The sequence below is a fragment of the Panicum virgatum genome, chromosome 1K (genome assembly GCF_016808335.1).
Source record: "Panicum virgatum strain AP13 chromosome 1K, P.virgatum_v5, whole genome shotgun sequence".
Classification (NCBI taxonomy): Eukaryota; Viridiplantae; Streptophyta; class Magnoliopsida; order Poales; family Poaceae; genus Panicum; species Panicum virgatum.
This window is the reverse complement of record NC_053136.1, coordinates 42,715,195-42,732,697: the sequence shown is the minus strand read 5'-3', so window position 1 is coordinate 42,732,697 and position 17,503 is coordinate 42,715,195. Positions and strand designations below refer to the sequence as shown.

General features: G+C 44.2%; 1 protein-coding gene across 1 annotated transcript; it reads left to right on the top strand.

Annotated features, from left to right (window-relative positions):
- The first annotated feature begins 3,477 nt into the window (after window positions 1-3,477).
- On the top strand, window positions 3,478-15,627 carry LOC120709665 (regulator of nonsense transcripts UPF2-like). Its single transcript, XM_039995340.1, has 17 exons — window positions 3,478-3,675; window positions 4,158-4,293; window positions 4,982-5,063; window positions 5,892-6,094; window positions 6,850-7,194; window positions 7,750-7,854; window positions 7,948-8,075; window positions 8,674-8,847; window positions 8,934-9,015; window positions 9,360-9,641; window positions 9,720-9,917; window positions 10,303-10,404; window positions 10,516-10,767; window positions 10,864-11,082; window positions 11,280-11,450; window positions 13,053-13,238; window positions 14,261-15,627. The coding sequence occupies exons 2-17, from the start codon at window positions 4,216-4,218 to the stop codon at window positions 15,233-15,235; spliced, it is 3,582 nt and encodes a 1,193-aa protein (XP_039851274.1). The 5' UTR covers window positions 3,478-3,675; window positions 4,158-4,215; the 3' UTR covers window positions 15,236-15,627.
- Window positions 15,628-17,503: the final 1,876 nt, after the last annotated feature.

Genomic DNA, 17,503 nt, shown 5'->3' with positions numbered 1-17,503 from the left:
GGAGGAGTTTTCTTTGGAAAGGAGAAGCGGAGGCCAAGGGAAGGCACTGCCTTGTGAAATGGACCAAAACTACGAGGCCAAAGAAGTTTGGTGGACTTGGAATTCTTGACCTTGATCTGTTCAGCAGGGCTCTTCGGTTACGGTGGCTGTGGTATCAATGGACAACTCCTAATCGGCCTTGGGTTGGTACTGAGCCGCCTGTGAATGATGTTGATCGGCAGCTATTCAGAGCAAGTACAGTAGTGACACTTGGCAATGGAGAAAAGGCAAGTTTTTGGCAGTCGACCTGGCTGCATGGGCAAGCACCGATGGATCATTTTCCTGATCTTTTCAAGTGGGCATGGAGGAAAAACAAAACGGTTAAGGAGGAACTGCACAACCAGAATTGGACACGAGGGCTATGGAGAATGCAAACAGTCAAGGAGATGGCAAGTTTTGTTCAGCTTTGGGACCTTGTTCAGAGTGTGCAGTTATCTGATCAGCAAGACCAAATCACTTGGAGATGGACGTCAGATGGGATTTACATGACAAAATCTGCTTACAATGCACAGTTTCCTGGGTCATTTAGCACTTTCAGAGCGGAGAACGTTTGGCGAGCAGATGCTGAAGGCAAGCACAAGTTCTTTGCTTGGCTTCTCATCCAATGTAAGCTTCTGACAACAGACAAGCTACTGGTTCGGCAATGGCCATGTAACCCAACCTGTCCTTTATGCAATCTGGTACCCGAGACAGCATCGCACCTCATCCTTCATTGCCCATTTGCACAACAAGTTTGGGCACTGTTGGAAACCTGGACACAGTCTACCATCAAGAAACCGGTTCAGGGAATTGAAGTCATGGCCTGGTGGGAGAAGGAACTAGCTTATCTACCAAAGAAGGATCGGCGACTCAAGGCAGCGGTGATGATCTATTGTGCCTGGAACATCTGGAAGGCAAGAAACAAGAAGGTTTTCGAGCAAAAAACTCTGACCCCAGGGGAGGTGTTGCAGGAAATCAAGTCTGAGATGCAGTGTAGGAGTTTGGCCTGCGGAAGACCTGAGTTATCTTCGTTTAATGTTTAGTTTCGTTTTTTTTGAGTTTGAGAACTGCTTTTTTTATGTAATATCACCACTGTAAGCTCTCTGAACTTCTGCTTTCTTCTCCTTAAATGACAAAGCGGAGCTCCCGCAAACTTTTCAAAAAAAAAGAAGCCGGTCTGAACATTTATGAATGCGAGGTTGTTGCATACATTGGGGGTGAAACTCGGCTCCGTGAAACTCATCCCAATTTCATTCCATGGTTCCACCTTCCGCCTTCCGCTCAATATCTAATATCTAGTTGTACAGCAATCCTAATGTCTAGTAGCTAACGTTATATTTTAATTATAATTTAGCAGATAGCTCAAGAGGCAACAACTATAAACAAGCAAGAAGTAACGCCCAGAGAACATGCTTAGCATAGCTTTTTCAATAGCTTCATCACTGTCAAAGTGCATTATAGAAACTGAATAAGCCATAAAATGGCTCGGCCTACGTGACTCAAACAAAAATTTGTAGCTTCTACGGCTATCATGATCTAACAATTGAAGCCATTTTACCAAATGTCTTTTTAAAATAGCTTCAGTTTTAACTTCATTAAAAATTGCAGCTGGAACTGTTTTTGTAGGAGCCACGGATTGAAAAAAAGCCCCAGGACAGGGAGCTGGAGGGTCGCGAAGGGAGGCGTGCCACGTGAGCAGGTAGGTCGCCACTGCACGCCCGCGCCATCGCGGTCACCATGACGACCATGGCTATCAGCTCGCCTTCTCTTGGTCTTTCAACTCCTCTTGGAATTTTTGTTGGCTCTGCCACTACTCCGAGTTCTGCTCCATCCCTATGGCGAGGTCAATCAACGCTCGGCGACGCTTCTATGGATGGCAGCGGGGCGGGTATCCGCGGGTTTCGGGTTTGCGGGTTCGGATTCTAGATTAGACCCGCGGATTTGCGGTTTCGGGTACCCGAAATATTTCGGGTTTAGAGCGGATCCCAAAATTTACCCGCGGAGCTCCATTGGGGCCCCGAAATTTTCAGCCCAATAAAAGCCCATCTACAAACCCTAGCAATATATACTTGGAATCAACCCCATCCTCTCTCATCCCACCTCCCTGCTGCCTCCTTGATCCCCTCCAGCCCGCCGCCGCACCCTGGCAGCCTGGGCGCTTGTCTGCAGCGCTGCACCCCCGCCCCCTCGATCCCTTGAGCTGCGCACGGCCGGATCCCTGTGCTGTGCCCCTGATCCGCAGCAGCGAGCCCCAACGGCCAGCGGCCCGCGACCGGCGAGCTCCAGCGGCCAGCTGGCTAGCGCCCGCAAGGCGGCGAGCGGCGAGCCCCAGACCCCAGTGCCCCTGCACCGCCGCACGGGCTTGTCGGGGGCTCGAGGTGGTCCAGGTGGAGCCGCGGAGGGCAGAGGCGCACGGTGCCACGGCGTCCGGAGGGAGGTGGCCGCTCGCGCCCTCGGCCCCTCGTAGTCTGAGTCTCGCACCGCCGCACCGGCGTCCGGAGGGCGGGCGCCTCCCGTGGCCCGCAGGCCCGCTTCGCACAGCGCCCGGCCGGCCGCCCGCCCGGCCGCACGGCCTCGTTGACCTCACTAGCCTAGGCGCCTCGCCAGACGCCCAGACCGCGACGGCGCGACCTCGCCAGTCCGTGAATCACCAGGCTGATTTGTAAAAAGATTCGGGTTTCGGATTATCCGTCGGGTTTCGGGTATCCGCGGGTTTCGATTTTGGGCATGAATTTGCACCCGAATCAGAGTTTGGGTCGGGTTCGGGTTTTAAGTTCGGGTTTCGGTTTTGGGTGCCCAGACACTCCACCCGAACCGAACCCGACCCGTTGCCATCCTTGGACGCTTCCTGCCGACTCCCTCCCGGCTACGGAGATTAGAGTCTTCTCTTAGCTAGCGAGCTGACGTGTCATACAAGTTAAAATAGGTATAAAATAATAAAACTAAATATCCAGGTATACTTCTATTTCCATTTGTTAATCAAATTAAATCTACCGTTAGGCCCTGTTTAGTTCCTAACCCATAAACCCCTAAACGAAAAAAACCGTCACATCGAATGTTTCGACACATGCATGGAGTACTAAATGAAGTCTATTTACAAAACTTTTTGCATAGATAGGCTGTAAATCGCGAGACGAATCTAATGAGTATACTTAATCCATTATTTGCAACAGTGATGCTACAGTAACCATCCGCTAATTATTGATTAATCATGGATTAATTAGCATCATTAGATTCGTCTCGCGATTTACAACCCATCTGTGCAAAAAATTTTGTGAATAGACTTCATTTAGTACTTCAAATTAATAAAATTTCAACGAATTTTTTTTTGCGCCGGAACTAAACAGGCCTTAATATGTGTATGTGCATCTCCTAATCTACCGTCAACGCTACTGCGGTGTAGTCGACCTCGGCTCGGATGCTCCAGCTTGAGGTGGCAGGCTCGCTCACGCTCGGCTCATTCACAGCCCTCCCGGCTCCCGCTCAGGGCTCTGGGCTTAGGGCTCAGGGCCTCGAGTTTACATCTCCCCCCTCTGTTTCTCTCCTCTCTCGGACTCTCCCCCTTGCTCCTCCTTCCCTGGCGGCGACGACTGGGCGAGCGGCGGCGCCATTTGTCACGTCTTCGCCAAGCTCTTTGCCGGCGACGTGCATCTCCAGGTGTGCCCGACCCTTCTCTTTCCTTCTGCTGTGCGAGATGGAGCACCCCAAACCCTAACAAAACTATTTGTATTTGGATCCGAATCCAGTTACAATATATTACCTACTAACTTCGATTTCGTTTTGCAAAAATTATCGGGCGTACATGTGTACACCCATGTCCTATGCTGGGTCCGGCCCTGCTCCGATTCCTATAGTTTGTTTGTTGCGGATTTGCTCGCTGTGGTGCGTGTGTTTCGGGAAGGGGTTGCTAAACGTAGCCTATTTTTCTCTAAATAATAGATAAAAATTTGTGGGGGTGGGGGGGGGGGGGGTCAAACTATGCTACTTGTGTTCCGAGTTGTGACTACTGGTGTGTGTTCATAATCTGAGAGGCCGCTTTGTTATGATGGTTATGTTTGTGTCAGCCCGTTTTTTAGGGTTCTAACTTGCCATTATAATTTACCACTAATTGATTGTGGTTTACTATTTGCTGTTAACAGGTTCTAAGGTTGTTTTGGTACCGTTTTATAGTTGTGGGTTTTTATTCCGAACAACAAAATGGATAATGTTCAAAATGAGAACCGAACTGACACCAAGCAAGATGATGAGGCGCGCCAAAGCAAACAGGATGATGAGGTAAGTGGAGACCTCTATTCCTTAAGTGGTAATTTGAAATGTTGATGTTGCTATCTCGTAATTTCACTATTTAGGGGTATCCTTTCATTTTGCCATCTAATTTTGTTAATCTGACGATATTGGTCATAAATCCATTCTAACCTTATTTCCTTGTCAAACCCTGTCAATGATAGGGATACAAATCAGTTAGGGACTTTTTTACCATGTCTAGAATTGGTTGGGTATTTGATAGGTCAACTATGATAGTGCCTTATGTGGTTCAATCGATAACATTGCTAAAGTTTTAGTATTAGTCTTGCAATTTTGACCTAAATATCATCAGATAAATATGTGTGCTATAACCTAGATTGCATGAATGATGAGAGGGCATGGGACAGAGCACTGCTCGACGCTGCAAACCAGGATGCTCTTGAGTTTCAATCAACCCACCAACCAAATGTCACCACCAGCAATTGTCCATCGATAGGAGCTAAGATAAATCTTGGACCTAGCTTCACCCATGCAATTTTATGGTCATATTGTGTGACAGTGCTCCACAAATAAAGATTTCTCTCGTGGTCTCCTGTTGTCAACTTCTAGTATCTCGAGCAAGCTCAAATTCTCTAGTGTTGCAGATTTTAAATTCCTGTTTCTATTATCTATATTGCTATAAACGCTATACTGCTCACTAACATTTTGCTCTATGCAGGAGGCCCGTCTTGAAGAACATAAAAAAATTATTGATCAAAAGACTTCCCTCCGCCAGAGCAACCTAAATCCTGAAAGGCCTGGTATTTATTTCTTTCACTAATGGATATTTCATATAATGATTTAATGCACAAATAACCACTCTGATTGCTGGAAGCATTCTTGGTCTTATTCTTGTTATTAGGTGTAGAGTTACTTTCTACATTCGTATATCACTCTAAAATCGCAGTTCCAATTAGATGTGTCACACACAGTATGGGTTTGCTGCTTTATCTTCACATAAAAATTCGCTGGAGATTTTTTTATACGATTGTTAAAAAAACAATTTTCTCTAATACAATGATTGAAAACTTGGTCATTAGGTGGGAGAGATAAAATCTATGTGCTCTACAACTGTAAATGTATGTTTGTAGCTGTCAAGAATTAGATGAGAAATATAGCTGCAATGAAAGGAAACCAAAATTTTAGCTCTAAATTTAAGATGTAACTTAATTTCTCTGATATTTTGGAGTCCTAGAAAGCCACACTTGAAAGTTTATGGATCTCTTCCTATAATCTTATGGAAGATTCATTTATATATGTTAGCCTAGAGCTCTTATTCTATCACATTTCACTTGTAAGTTTTTCTTTGACAACAAAAAACTTACGGTGACAATTTGGCATTCAAGAATTTCTGTTGTTTATACGTTCTTAGAGTCCTGACACCAGAGGATGATGAGCCACTTAATATTAGGTTTAATTTACTTTTTTTTCTTCTTTTGCTTATCTCTTCTGTTTTATAATTTTGGGTTGTTTTGCTTTGAGATATATGGTTCATGTTTTGTCATAGCATATGCACCTTTTATCTTGATCAGTAATGCACAATTTTTGTATCATCGCATATGATCTATGTGATGATTCAATAATTCCAGATGCAAACTACCTGAGAACTCTGGACTCCAGTATCAAGCGAAATACAACAGTGATAAAGAAGCTGAAGACAATAAATGATGAACAGAAGGATGGGCTAATGGATGAGTTGAAAAGTGTGAATTTGAGCAAATTTGTCAGTGAAGCAGTTTCTTATATTTGTGAGGCCAAACTTCGCTCAGCTGATATACAAGCTGCAGTTCAGGTGATTTGCAACAGCAGTCGTCTATAGTTTGTGTAAAAATGTCCATTTCTCATAGACACGCTTATGATGTCATTTCTGTTGCCTCCTTCACTTTACCTGTGCAAGATCTTTTCTATACGTCAAGTCTCTAGGTTGCATGATGAAGCATGTTCATTATCCTACGTGTCTGCTAGGTGGTATTAGGAAGGCTATCAGTATCAGGGTAGTTTCCTTATGAGAATGCATCATCTCAGTCAGTTAGTATTAGGACAGTTAACCATAGGAGTCCAACTCGGTTGGCTGTGATCTATTGGCGGGTGCCTAAATATTATCAAGGCTGCACACATTCGATGGAATCAATCAATTAGGTATTTCAACAAACTGGGCTAATGGGCTTCAATTAGAGTCTCTTTTTGACATGAGAAGTTCGATGATTAGAGTTCAATCTGCCCATATCATAGCTGTTGCTATCTTGTACCATATTAGTGACAACCTTTGGACTTGTTTCTATGTCACTGTATGTTAGGTATCAACCATTCTTATCTATGCTGTAGCATAGTTATGGTAATTAGCAGCTGCTGGCTTGCTGAGATGTTTGATTCACCGGTTAGTGGTCCAACCAGTAGTGGGATCGGGTGGAGTCTTTCATATCATTTTTATCGTCTATTCCTATAATTACTATATAATCTTGATCCAGTCCAACCATCATCACTTTACTTTGAGGTTTAGTTAATGATTTGTCTATATGGATTTACCCTTTTTGCTATGTAATGTAGGTTTGCTCGATGCTTCATCAAAGATACAAGGACTTCTCTCCTTGTCTTATACAAGGTCTACTGAAGGTTTTCTTTCCTGGAAAATCTGGAGATGATTTGGATGCAGACAAAAATTCAAGAGCCATGAAGAAGAGAAGCACATTGAAACTTCTGATTGAACTGTACTTTGTTGGAATTGTTGAAGATGCTAGCATATTTGTAAATATCATAAAAGATCTTACATCAGCAGAACATTTGAAGGACCGTGAAGCAACTCAGACAAATTTGTCTCTTCTATCCACTTTTGCTCGTCAAGGGAGGTTTCTTGTAGGTCTACAGTCTCACGGTCAAGAAGCTTATGATGAAGTAAGCGAAATTTAAGTATTAACCTTATTTGCTTAAATTATGGTCTCAGAAAAAAATACTGATAACGTGATTCAAATGCAATGGTGGATCTAGCTGATCTTTATTCAGTACACACCCCAAGCTCCAAACTTACCAGTTTTCTTTTCCAGGATTAAGCAGCATACTTTTTGTAGACTTTAAATGTGACTATATAACACCTAATCAATTAATATTTCACTATAGTAGATCAAAGTGCATTGATATTGTTTCTATTTTTCATTTCACTTCAGGAAGTTTCACTGTCTAATGATGCCCATCAGGCTTGGGCCCAAGCACGTGATAAACCTTCATGAATAAAATTATTACTCTTGATAACCATTCTGCAACTGTATATTATTTTGTGTGCTGTTCTTAGAGTTTACCAAATAAGCACGTTTGCATTGTATAGACCCACAGAGTATATGGTTATTGTCAACAGATTGATATGTCTTAGACTCTGGTGATCTGAATTTATTCACAATGTAAGGCGTCGATTCTACATAAAATTGATTTGCCAAAAATGCTGAATTGATGCAGTTCTTTAAGGACCTAAATGTTACAGCTGATCAGAAGAAGTTCTTTAAGAAAGCCTTGAACTCTTACTATGATGCTGTAGCTGAACTACTACAATCAGAACATGCGGTAACTCCTTTTCGTTGTTTCTGGACACTGTTGTTTGTAATTTGATTTTCCCTATATATTCATGCATAAACCAAACTCTTTCTTTGCGTGCAGTCTCTTCGTCTAATGGAGGCAGAGAATGCAAAAGTTCTAAGTGCCAAAGGTGAACTAAGTGATGAGAACACAGCCTCATATGAGAAACTCAGGAAGTCTTTTGATCAGTTGCTACGTGGTGTATCCTCGTGAGTATTTTTTGGCCATATCAGCAGAAAGCTTCCATTCTGTGGTCTTTTATTAGATTGAATGTAATGACATACCACTTCTATTTTTTTTGGGTATGTTGATTTGATTTCTGGAACAGATTCCAGTATGCATTTCTGCCATTTTTGGATTAAACGTAATGACATGCTTGGTTCATGATGAATTGCATAGGAGCATGCACATGACTCGTGGAATTTACTACCTGATTTTTTCTTTGCTCCCTTGAACCACCCCAACTATTACAATCATAAAATAAAACTTTTTAAAGAAAACAAAGACATCGACAATGTACTTGCATGAAATGGCAGTCAGATTCATCCATATCTCAGCCAGGATACAACATCAATTGGGCATATTTAAATAGACAGGATATAGGTAGTATTGATGTACCATCTTACTAAGTTCAATCCACACCTTCCACCTGTGTCGTGAATTAGTAAAAATTCCTAACTAGATGGCACAGCGTAGTGCAGCAAGCCAGGAACCAAACATCTGTTGATAGTTCTGTGTGACATGCCAATTAGTATTCTGTCTTTTTTCTTATAAGATTTTGGCTGTCTTTAACGTTCTATTTTGCAGGCTGGCCGAAGCTCTTGATATGCAGCCTCCAGTGATGCCAGATGATGGGAATACAACGAGGGTTACTACAGGAACTGATGTCTCGACCTCTTCTGGAAAAGAATCATCCACACTGGAACCTATTTGGGATGATGAAGATACCAAAGTTTTTTACGAGTCTTTACCTGATCTCAGGTTTACTTTACTACTGTTTCCGATACCAGATTCTTTTTGTTAGCTTTCATTTATTGCTGGTTTGATATTATGAATTTTTTGAGCAGAGCATTTGTGCCAGCTGTATTGTTGGGAGAGGTTGAACCTAAGTCAAATGAGCAACACTCTAAGGGCCGTGAGCAATCTAGTGTAAGATTATGAGTCCTGTACTGTCCATTCTTCAAGTTTACATTTGTATTCTCTTTGTTCCTCCTTTTCCTCTCTGGTATCTAAACCCACCTGCTTTAGCTCCTAATCCATGTGAATCAATTATGCATTGCCTGATGATATTCACAGATGGTTGAATGAACTGATAACATGTTCTTTATATCTGAAATCTACAAAGTTGTTTTGTACTCCTCTTCTCTTTGTGAGCTCGTGTAAGTGAGAGAAGGCAGTATATATACGCCCCCTACTCTAAATATGCATTCACTTAGCAGATATTCTAATTTTTGGGTTTGCTGCGAAATCATTGTATGAATTTTGTTATGAAGGAATCCACTTCAGAACAAGAGACTGAACTACATGACAATGCTCAAACTTCTGCCACTGAACATCAACTGGAAGTAAAAGTAGATGATGGAGTCAAAGATAGCGAGGACAAAGATAAAGATAGGGGAAAAGATGGAGAAAAGGAAAAACCTAAGGAGAAGGATCTGGATAAGAAAAACGAAAGAGAGAAAGAGAAAGTAAGAGCCTTGGATGGCGCAAGTTTGGACAACCTCCTGCAGAGGTTGCCTGGATGTGTTAGCCGTGATCTTATTGATCAATTGACGGTATTAACTCATCTTGTATTGTCTATCCTCTTTACCTTAGACTGATTGTCATAATGAAGCTACTTTTGATTTCCCCAGGTTGAGTTTTGCTACTTAAATTCTAAAGCAAATCGAAAGAAACTTGTGCGTGCCTTATTCAATGTCAATAGGACTTCACTGGAACTGTTGCCTTACTATTCTCGTTTGGTTGCGACACTATCAACTTGTATGAAAGATGTTCCAAGTATGCTACTCTCTATGCTTGAAGAGGAGTTCAACTTTTTAATAAATAAGAAGGTATACTCATAGCTCTTTGTTGCTTGACATTGTCTGTGCCTACTTCCTCTTTTCTTATCATGAATATTACTTCTAAGCCCTGGATATCGACTATTTGTTTTTTTGCTCTAGAATCCAAGCTGATTAACATGAATATATATATATATATATATATATATATATATATATATATATATATATATATATATATATAAGAAATCCATGGGAAAACTAGTTTCTACAATGCTAATGACTATTTATTATGGTATTTACAAATATGTTCATCATGTCACCCAAATCCTCCTTGAAATTTGATTTCAAGTGGAGGGAAGCAGCAACTCTTTTGCCTCTTATATGTTTTGTATATACAGTTTACTAACTATTCTCTCTGCTTATAACCTTTCAGGATCAAATCAACATTGAAACAAAAATAAAAAACATAAGGTTTATTGGGGAGCTGTGCAAGTTCAAGATGGCTCCTCCAGCTCTTGTTTTTAGCTGTTTGAAGGTATGCGTTTATCATGTAGGGGACTAGTGAGGTCTGCTTTTCACTGTGTTTTCTTGTCTTGGTTTGATAACGAATTTTCTGTATTTTTGTATTAATTCTTATATTATTCAGGCCTGCCTAGATGATTTCAGTCATCATAACATCGATGTAGCCTGCAACCTTCTCGAGACTTGTGGGCGTTTTTTGTATCGCTCACCTGAAACTACAATTCGCATGGCTAACATGCTGGAGATACTGATGAGATTAAAGAATGTCAAGAATTTGGACCCACGTCACAGTACACTTGTAGAAAACGCCTACTACCTTTGTAAACCGCCGGAAAGGTCTGCGCGAATCTCAAAAGTTCGGCCACCTTTGCATCAAGTAAGATTTCCATGTATTCTTTGCTTTTTATTGTGCGTTTCCATTGAATTTATGTACGAAACTATACAGTTAACTATCCTCCCTTTCCCTGTGCAGTACATAAGAAAGTTGCTTTTCTCAGATCTTGACAAATCAAGTGCTGAACATGTTTTCCGCCAACTACGCAAGTTACCTTGGGCAGAATGTCAACAGTACCTTTTAAAGTGCTTCCTAAAGGTTCACAAAGGAAAGTACAGCCAAGTTCATCTGATTGCTCTTCTCACTGCTAGCCTCAGCCGCCATCATGATGACTTTGCTGTCGCAGTGGTAGATGAGGTTAGTCCCTTTAGCCGAGTGCATAACAAGGAAGGAAAATAACACTTTTTCAACTCATAGGAGTCTTTTTCTTCCGCTTTTGTCAGTATGTAAAAGGAAATTGTAGCACCTTAATCAACTGGCAGTTTTCAGTTGTTACTTTGGGGGAGAAACTGTTTGACATCAAAGTTATATACTTATTTCCCCTTTTTATTTAGGTTTTAGAAGAGATAAGGGTTGGATTGGAGTTGAATGACTATGGGATGCAACAAAGGCGGCTTGCTCACATGCGGTTCCTTGGGGAGCTATACTGCTACAAGCTTATAGATTCATCAGTTGTATTTGAGACACTGTACCTTATCATTGTGTTTGGTCATGGAACTCCTGAAGTAAGTAAATGCGCCCTTTAGAACTGTTGCTTCAAATTCGTTTTCTAACAATAAACTTCGTTGTGCATCATGCGTCTAGATACAAGTCTGTTAACTGTAAATACCTAGCAGCTCTCAGTAGGAAATAATTGTATTGTATGTCTCCAGCAAATATATCCACAGTTTTTCTAAATAATCTGATCATTTGCCTTTTTGCAAAGCTCAATAACTAAATCAAGTTCAGCAATGTTCTAGAATTATCTGTGGGCACCATAGGTGTATCTATACAGATGTGTAAATCAATGTTCAACAAGGCGGCGTTCCGCGCTCGCCTAGGCGGGATTAGTCGCTGGGCGGAGGGGTTCCGCCCATAGTCACAAAGTTCCTGGGTCGACCGGGTCGAGGAACGGGGTCGAGGGTCGAGGGTCGTCACTTTATAAAATTGTGGTACGAATGGGGTATACCTCTATGGAACGATAAATTATTATGTGGAACGCGACTCTGATTCATCCGGGTCGATATCTTCGGGTCGATGCGTCTTTAAAAAGACAAAAACTATATATATATATGTGCTACTAATGAAGAAACTAATCTGCACAAGCATATAAGAAACATACAAAATAGTACATCTAGATCATACTACACGTACTTAGCTTATTATCTAACAAAAACCACATCAATCCGCTATCAATAACCTTCTTATCCCAATTAAATCTGCTAGCAATAGGGCTACGACCCCTCTCAAACCGGGACGCGATCCAACCTTGAATGGGACACTGACCCTCTTTGACCCCGACCCTCGAATCAGAACGGCGTTCCCGGGTCGTGGGACGAGGCATCGACCCCGAATTCTGTGACTATGGTTCCGCCTCGCCTAGGGGGTAGGCGGTACCCTAGGCGGGCTGGGACGTCGGGCGACGACGGCAGAGTCTTGGATGGAGGTTGCGGCGGCGGCGGGAAGGTCGGCTTGTGGCGACTGCAGAGGAGGCAAGGATGGGCTGGGGGAGAGGCTTCGGCATCGATCCACGCCGGCGAGGGCGATGGCAGCGGAGGAGGAAGCAGGGGAGGGTGGGGGCGGCTGTCTGGGCAGCGAAGGAGGCAATAGCGGGCAGGCGGCGGCGGCTGTGCAGCAGAGGAAGAAGCGGGTGGAGGAGGAAGCAGAGGTGGGGGAGGCATCGGATGGAGATAAGGTGGAGTTAGGGTTGGGACTTGGGTTGGGCTGCTTTGATGGGCCTTTTTGTCCAACTTTAGGCCCACTGCCCCCACTAGTCTTCAGATTTTCTTTTCTTTTAGAGATATAATTGATGTGTATAGGAAGGTATATATACATGTACAACACCGCCTAGAAAATCGCCTAGAAACGCCTAGGCTCGCCTAGGCTCGCTTAGGCTCTAGGCGATGGGTCACCGCCTAGAAACCGCCTAGCGCCTAGCCTAACATTGGTGTAAATAAGTCTACTTACTTTGGCAATAAAGAATTGTCAAAAAGTTTGGCTCTGTTAAGCTGGCCTCTTTCATATTTTGAAATAAATGCAAGCTCATGTTGAGAATAATCACTCTTGTGTCTATCTAAGGATCCATAATATGTTGTCACTGAACATTTTCCCCTTCTCTACTTATGCAGCAAGATGTGTTGGATCCACCAGAAGACTGCTTCAGGATCAGGTTGATCATTACACTTTTACAGACCTGTGGTCACTACTTCAGTAAGGGATCTTCAAAAAGGAAGCTCGACAAATTTTTGCTACACTTTCAAAGATACATTATGATTAAAGGGCCCATACCACTTGACATAGAGTTTGACATTCAGGTTAGTTCTTTTTCATATAAAACTTATGCGTGAATACTTACATAATTCTTCTTTGTTACAAATGGAATCATAAAAATAAAAAGACTCGATCAAGGGGAGAGACGTCCCCTTGACATAGCCCTTAAGGTAGGGACCCCCCCGAACCTCAATAGCTGGCAGGAACCTCACGCGCACACGCTTCGTGGCGGCCGCGGACCCATCTGCGCGGTTACTATATTTTTGGAGGGGGCACAACGACCATGCAGCACCCAGGCTTCGAGCCTGGGCGGGGAGACGCCGCAGCGGGCGGCCTCAACCATCGTGCCACAGGCGCGTCTGCACAAATGGAATCATGAATTCAAACAAATTTAGAAGCTGTGTGATGCAGTAGTTAAATCTACATTGTGAGTGGCCGGGAATGCTTTCCTAATAGCTTTTGCATTCTGGATGAGGTTGAACATGCGTTTTGCTGAGAGTACTTAACCGACTTGTATTTGATGGTTATTATCCAATCATTTGCTGACTTCTGAATAGTTTACTCGACAGTCAGGACCATTTTTCTGCCAATATTTTGATGTCTAGTTTGTTCCTTCAACAGATCACACAAAAATTTATCTTAGTAAGGAATCAGGGGACCAAATCTGTTTATTTAAAATAAATTATAGCCTTACTCCTATTTGACCTGGTGAGCTTAGGTAGCAGCATTTAACTTGCTAATGGAAAGCTAAGATGTAAATGACGAAAGACAAATTGAACTGTATGATCTTGAGCTTGTTCATGGCATATTACTACTAGTATCAGTACTCCAGTATACTGAGCTACACGTCTGGCAGCAAACCATTTTACAATGTACTGTCTCAGACCAACATGCTATGCTACATTTGATGATGGCAAATATTGCTATCAGTTATTGGTAATTCATATCTGAAGTTCAAAGAGAATCATAGGATTGTACACTTGATTACTTGAATTGTTTGATGATTCTGAAGATATTTGTTATTTTTGGCGAAGACTGAGGAGAGCTGTTCTATGTATCCTTGCAGGATTTATTTGCTGATATCCGACCAAACATGTCTAGGTATTCATCAATTGAAGAACTAAATGCTGCATTAATCGAGCTCGAGGAAAATGAACGTTCAGCTCCAGTAGAAAAGGCTGAAAATGAAAGACACTCGGATAATGAATCTCAGAAAAGACAGCCCCGAGATGGTGCTGCATCTGTGAATGGTCAAAGCGCAACAAATGGAGTTGAGGAAAATGGCAAAGATCATGAAGTAGCAGACAGTGAGAGCTATTCAGGCAGTGGCAGCATTGATGGGCGGGAAGATGAGGATATATTATCTGATGATAAATCAAATGATGGCTCAGATAATGAAGGTGATGATGAAGACGATGGTATTCCTGTTGGTTCTGATGAGGAAGAAAATGTTGAGGTTAGACAGAAAATCATGCAGGTTGATCTGAAGGAGCAAGAAGATTTTGATCGAGAGCTGAAGGCCCTTCTTCAGGAGAGCTTGGAGTCGCGTAAATCAGAGGCTCGTTCAAGGCTCCCTTTGAACATGATGGTACCGATGAATGTCCTTGAGGGTTCAAAAGACCAAAGGGCCACAGAATCCGAGAGTGGGGAAGAAACAGTGGATGAAGAGGGTGGCAATGTTGGTGGCAGCAAGGTGCGTGTTAAGGTGCTGATGAAGAAAGGACACAAACAACAGACAAAGCAAATGTTGATCCCTGCTGACAGCTCACTCGTGCTAAGCACAAAGCAGCAAGAAGCTGCCGAGCTTGAGGAGAAGCAGAGCATTAAACGGAGGATCCTTGAATACAACGAAAGGGAGGAGGAAGAGCTGAACGGAGGAGCATCGCAAATGGGGAATTGGGGTCAAGGAGCTAGCACTACTAGCAGCATCAGATCAGGTGGACGGGGAAGCTGGGATGGTCCCACGCGGGGAGGTGGTCGGCAACGGCACCACATCGCGGGCTCAGGTGGTTTCTATCACAGTTACGGCAGGAGGAGATAGGTTGCCAGTGTGAGCTATTTGTCCTGAGGTTTTTTATAGGGCAATGGATTTTAACGTAGGCCAAAACTGCTTGGCAATGGAAACCGTTCCACCACCCTAATATGAAAAGAAGACAACAGCTGATGGATAATGCCTTGAAGGAGTTATTTTTCCAATGATCCGAGTGGCTTAGTTGTTACAGGGCTCGGTAACAATGTACTGGTAGGTGGTAGCAGTGGCTGTAAGCACATCGTATTCTGGTTGCGCGTTGTATATATAACGTGATTTGCCAACTCGACCCCAGATGTGGTGCAGGCCTGAGTAGTGCGCGCACATGCATCTGAATTTATAGATAGCTCGGTTCCGTTTGCAGAGCTTGCATGTGCATGCTATTTAGATGCCATGTCTCTTAACTACTGTGTGATTCCCCGTTCTATACTTCTATTTCAATGTTGAATATTGTTATTTGTTAACATCTTACAGATGTCTCGACATTGCACGGCACGTACGCGCATCGTGTCTCAGATCCATGCATGCCAGATGAGTCGTATGCGTGCACAGACCCACATCACCCAACATTTGATGCTATCCGCTACGGGCTATATTTTCTGCAACTGCCTTGAGAAGAAGCTCACAACGATCGCCATGATACGACTTGCCAGTTCCGGTCCCCTGCAAAGATGCCACAGGAATCAGTGGCCCCTGCTTGAGATTGGCACGCTCGTTTCCCTGCCGCAAATGATTGCTCGCCGAGTGTGCGTCAATAACGCATGCTCGCATGTCCGCCTCGAGCCACACCGTAAAAGCTTTTACGTGGAATGATGGCGAGCGAGAAAGCGAGGCGCCCGAATGACCTGCACGACCACCCGTTGGGGCGTTCGTTGGCCATGGATGGCGCACATCAAGCGAGCAGCCGTAGCGCGCGGTAGGCGGCAGCGCCCCCACCCCCCATGGGCGCATGGCAGGCAACATTGCCCACCGCGATCGCCAATCTTGAATCTTCACGACCGGCGTCGCGTCAACCGTCATCTGAACTGAAACCCAGGCGCACCCGCACGGTATGATCTACCGCCGAGGACACCGCTCGGCCCCTCCTATCATCCGGGCAGGCGAGTGCGCGGGCACGACGGCATTGAACCTGAACCGCGGTAGATCAGGCGATTGAGTATCGCCCCCCTGCGTCGTGCGGTCGGCGCCTTCCTTTTCCCGCGGTTTACCCGGCTTTCCTCCCCAGCCGCGACGACCGTGGAAAGATTCCACCGTCCCCGTCCGTGCAGTACGGTCAAGGTGGCTGTTCGTGACAGGCAGGTACGCAGCTGCGTGCCGCCTGCCGAGCCCGAGACAGGGAGGTGTGGAACCCAAGCCTGGTCATCCGTAGTTGCACGCAGGTAGGCCGCGGGGATGCGCCAACACAGGAGCACTGCCGGGAGGATCTCCGAAGAGGTGAGTGGATTCCGCCGTCATGTCGACCTCCGTGTGGCCGCCTCGAGGGGAATTACCGTTTCCGGCCGTGTGGGGGAGGCGTAGCCTTTTTCTTTTTGACCTCTGGGTAAAGAATTCTCCGTGTGGGGAAGGATTCTTGTCCACGCCATTAGAGTATCTCCAACAAGGCATCTACTTATAAACTAGGGATCGGACGAAAAATTCACTCCCGCAGAAGTCTTACTCAGGTACTTACTCTAGGAGATTTTTTTAAATAATATTAATTTAATAGTTAATCGTAGAAATAAATAGCAAAAATAAAAAATTATAAAAATAGAAGCCTGTCGGCTATGGAAAAGCTGACTGGCCACATGTCGGCTCCTAAGGAGCCGACTGCCTACGTGGCGCGGTCGCGGGGGCTGTCAGCGCCGAGTGGGTCTGTCGGCCCTTAAAGAGCCGACAACCCCTTTTTAGGCCGACAAACCAGTTGGGCCGACGGCCCAGTCGGCCGTAAAGGCCTGTCGGCCCATGGGTAGCCGACACGGCCTGTCGGCCCGTGGGCAGCTGACTGGTCCCCTTGGCTGGCCGACAACCCTCTCCCTCTTGCCCACCTATAAATATGCGTTTGCAGGGCATTCCTCAGCACGAGAATTTCATAGAAGTGAAGTAGTGATGTCTAGTGGAGGATCATCTAGGGGAAATGGTTTCGGCATTGGTAGAGGAAAGGGGGGAAGGAAGGGACCTCTGATACTGTGGGATGGTCCTCTTGGTCCTGAGTCTTTTCCTGAAGCAGTTTATGAGTTTCCTGTCGAGAGCAAGAGTGATTTCAGCGACGATTCACCTCTGAGAGGGTATGATCCGCGCTAA

Coding starts and splice junctions, on each gene's coding strand:
- LOC120709665 (XM_039995340.1), top strand. CDS start 4,216: ATGGATAATGTTCAAAATGAGAACCGAACTGACACCAAGCAAGATGAT. Junction 7,195..7,749: donor GTCAAGAAGCTTATGATGAA/GTAAGCGAAATT, acceptor GAATTGATGCAG/TTCTTTAAGGACCTAAATGT. Junction 7,855..7,947: donor TACTACAATCAGAACATGCG/GTAACTCCTTTT, acceptor CTTTGCGTGCAG/TCTCTTCGTCTAATGGAGGC.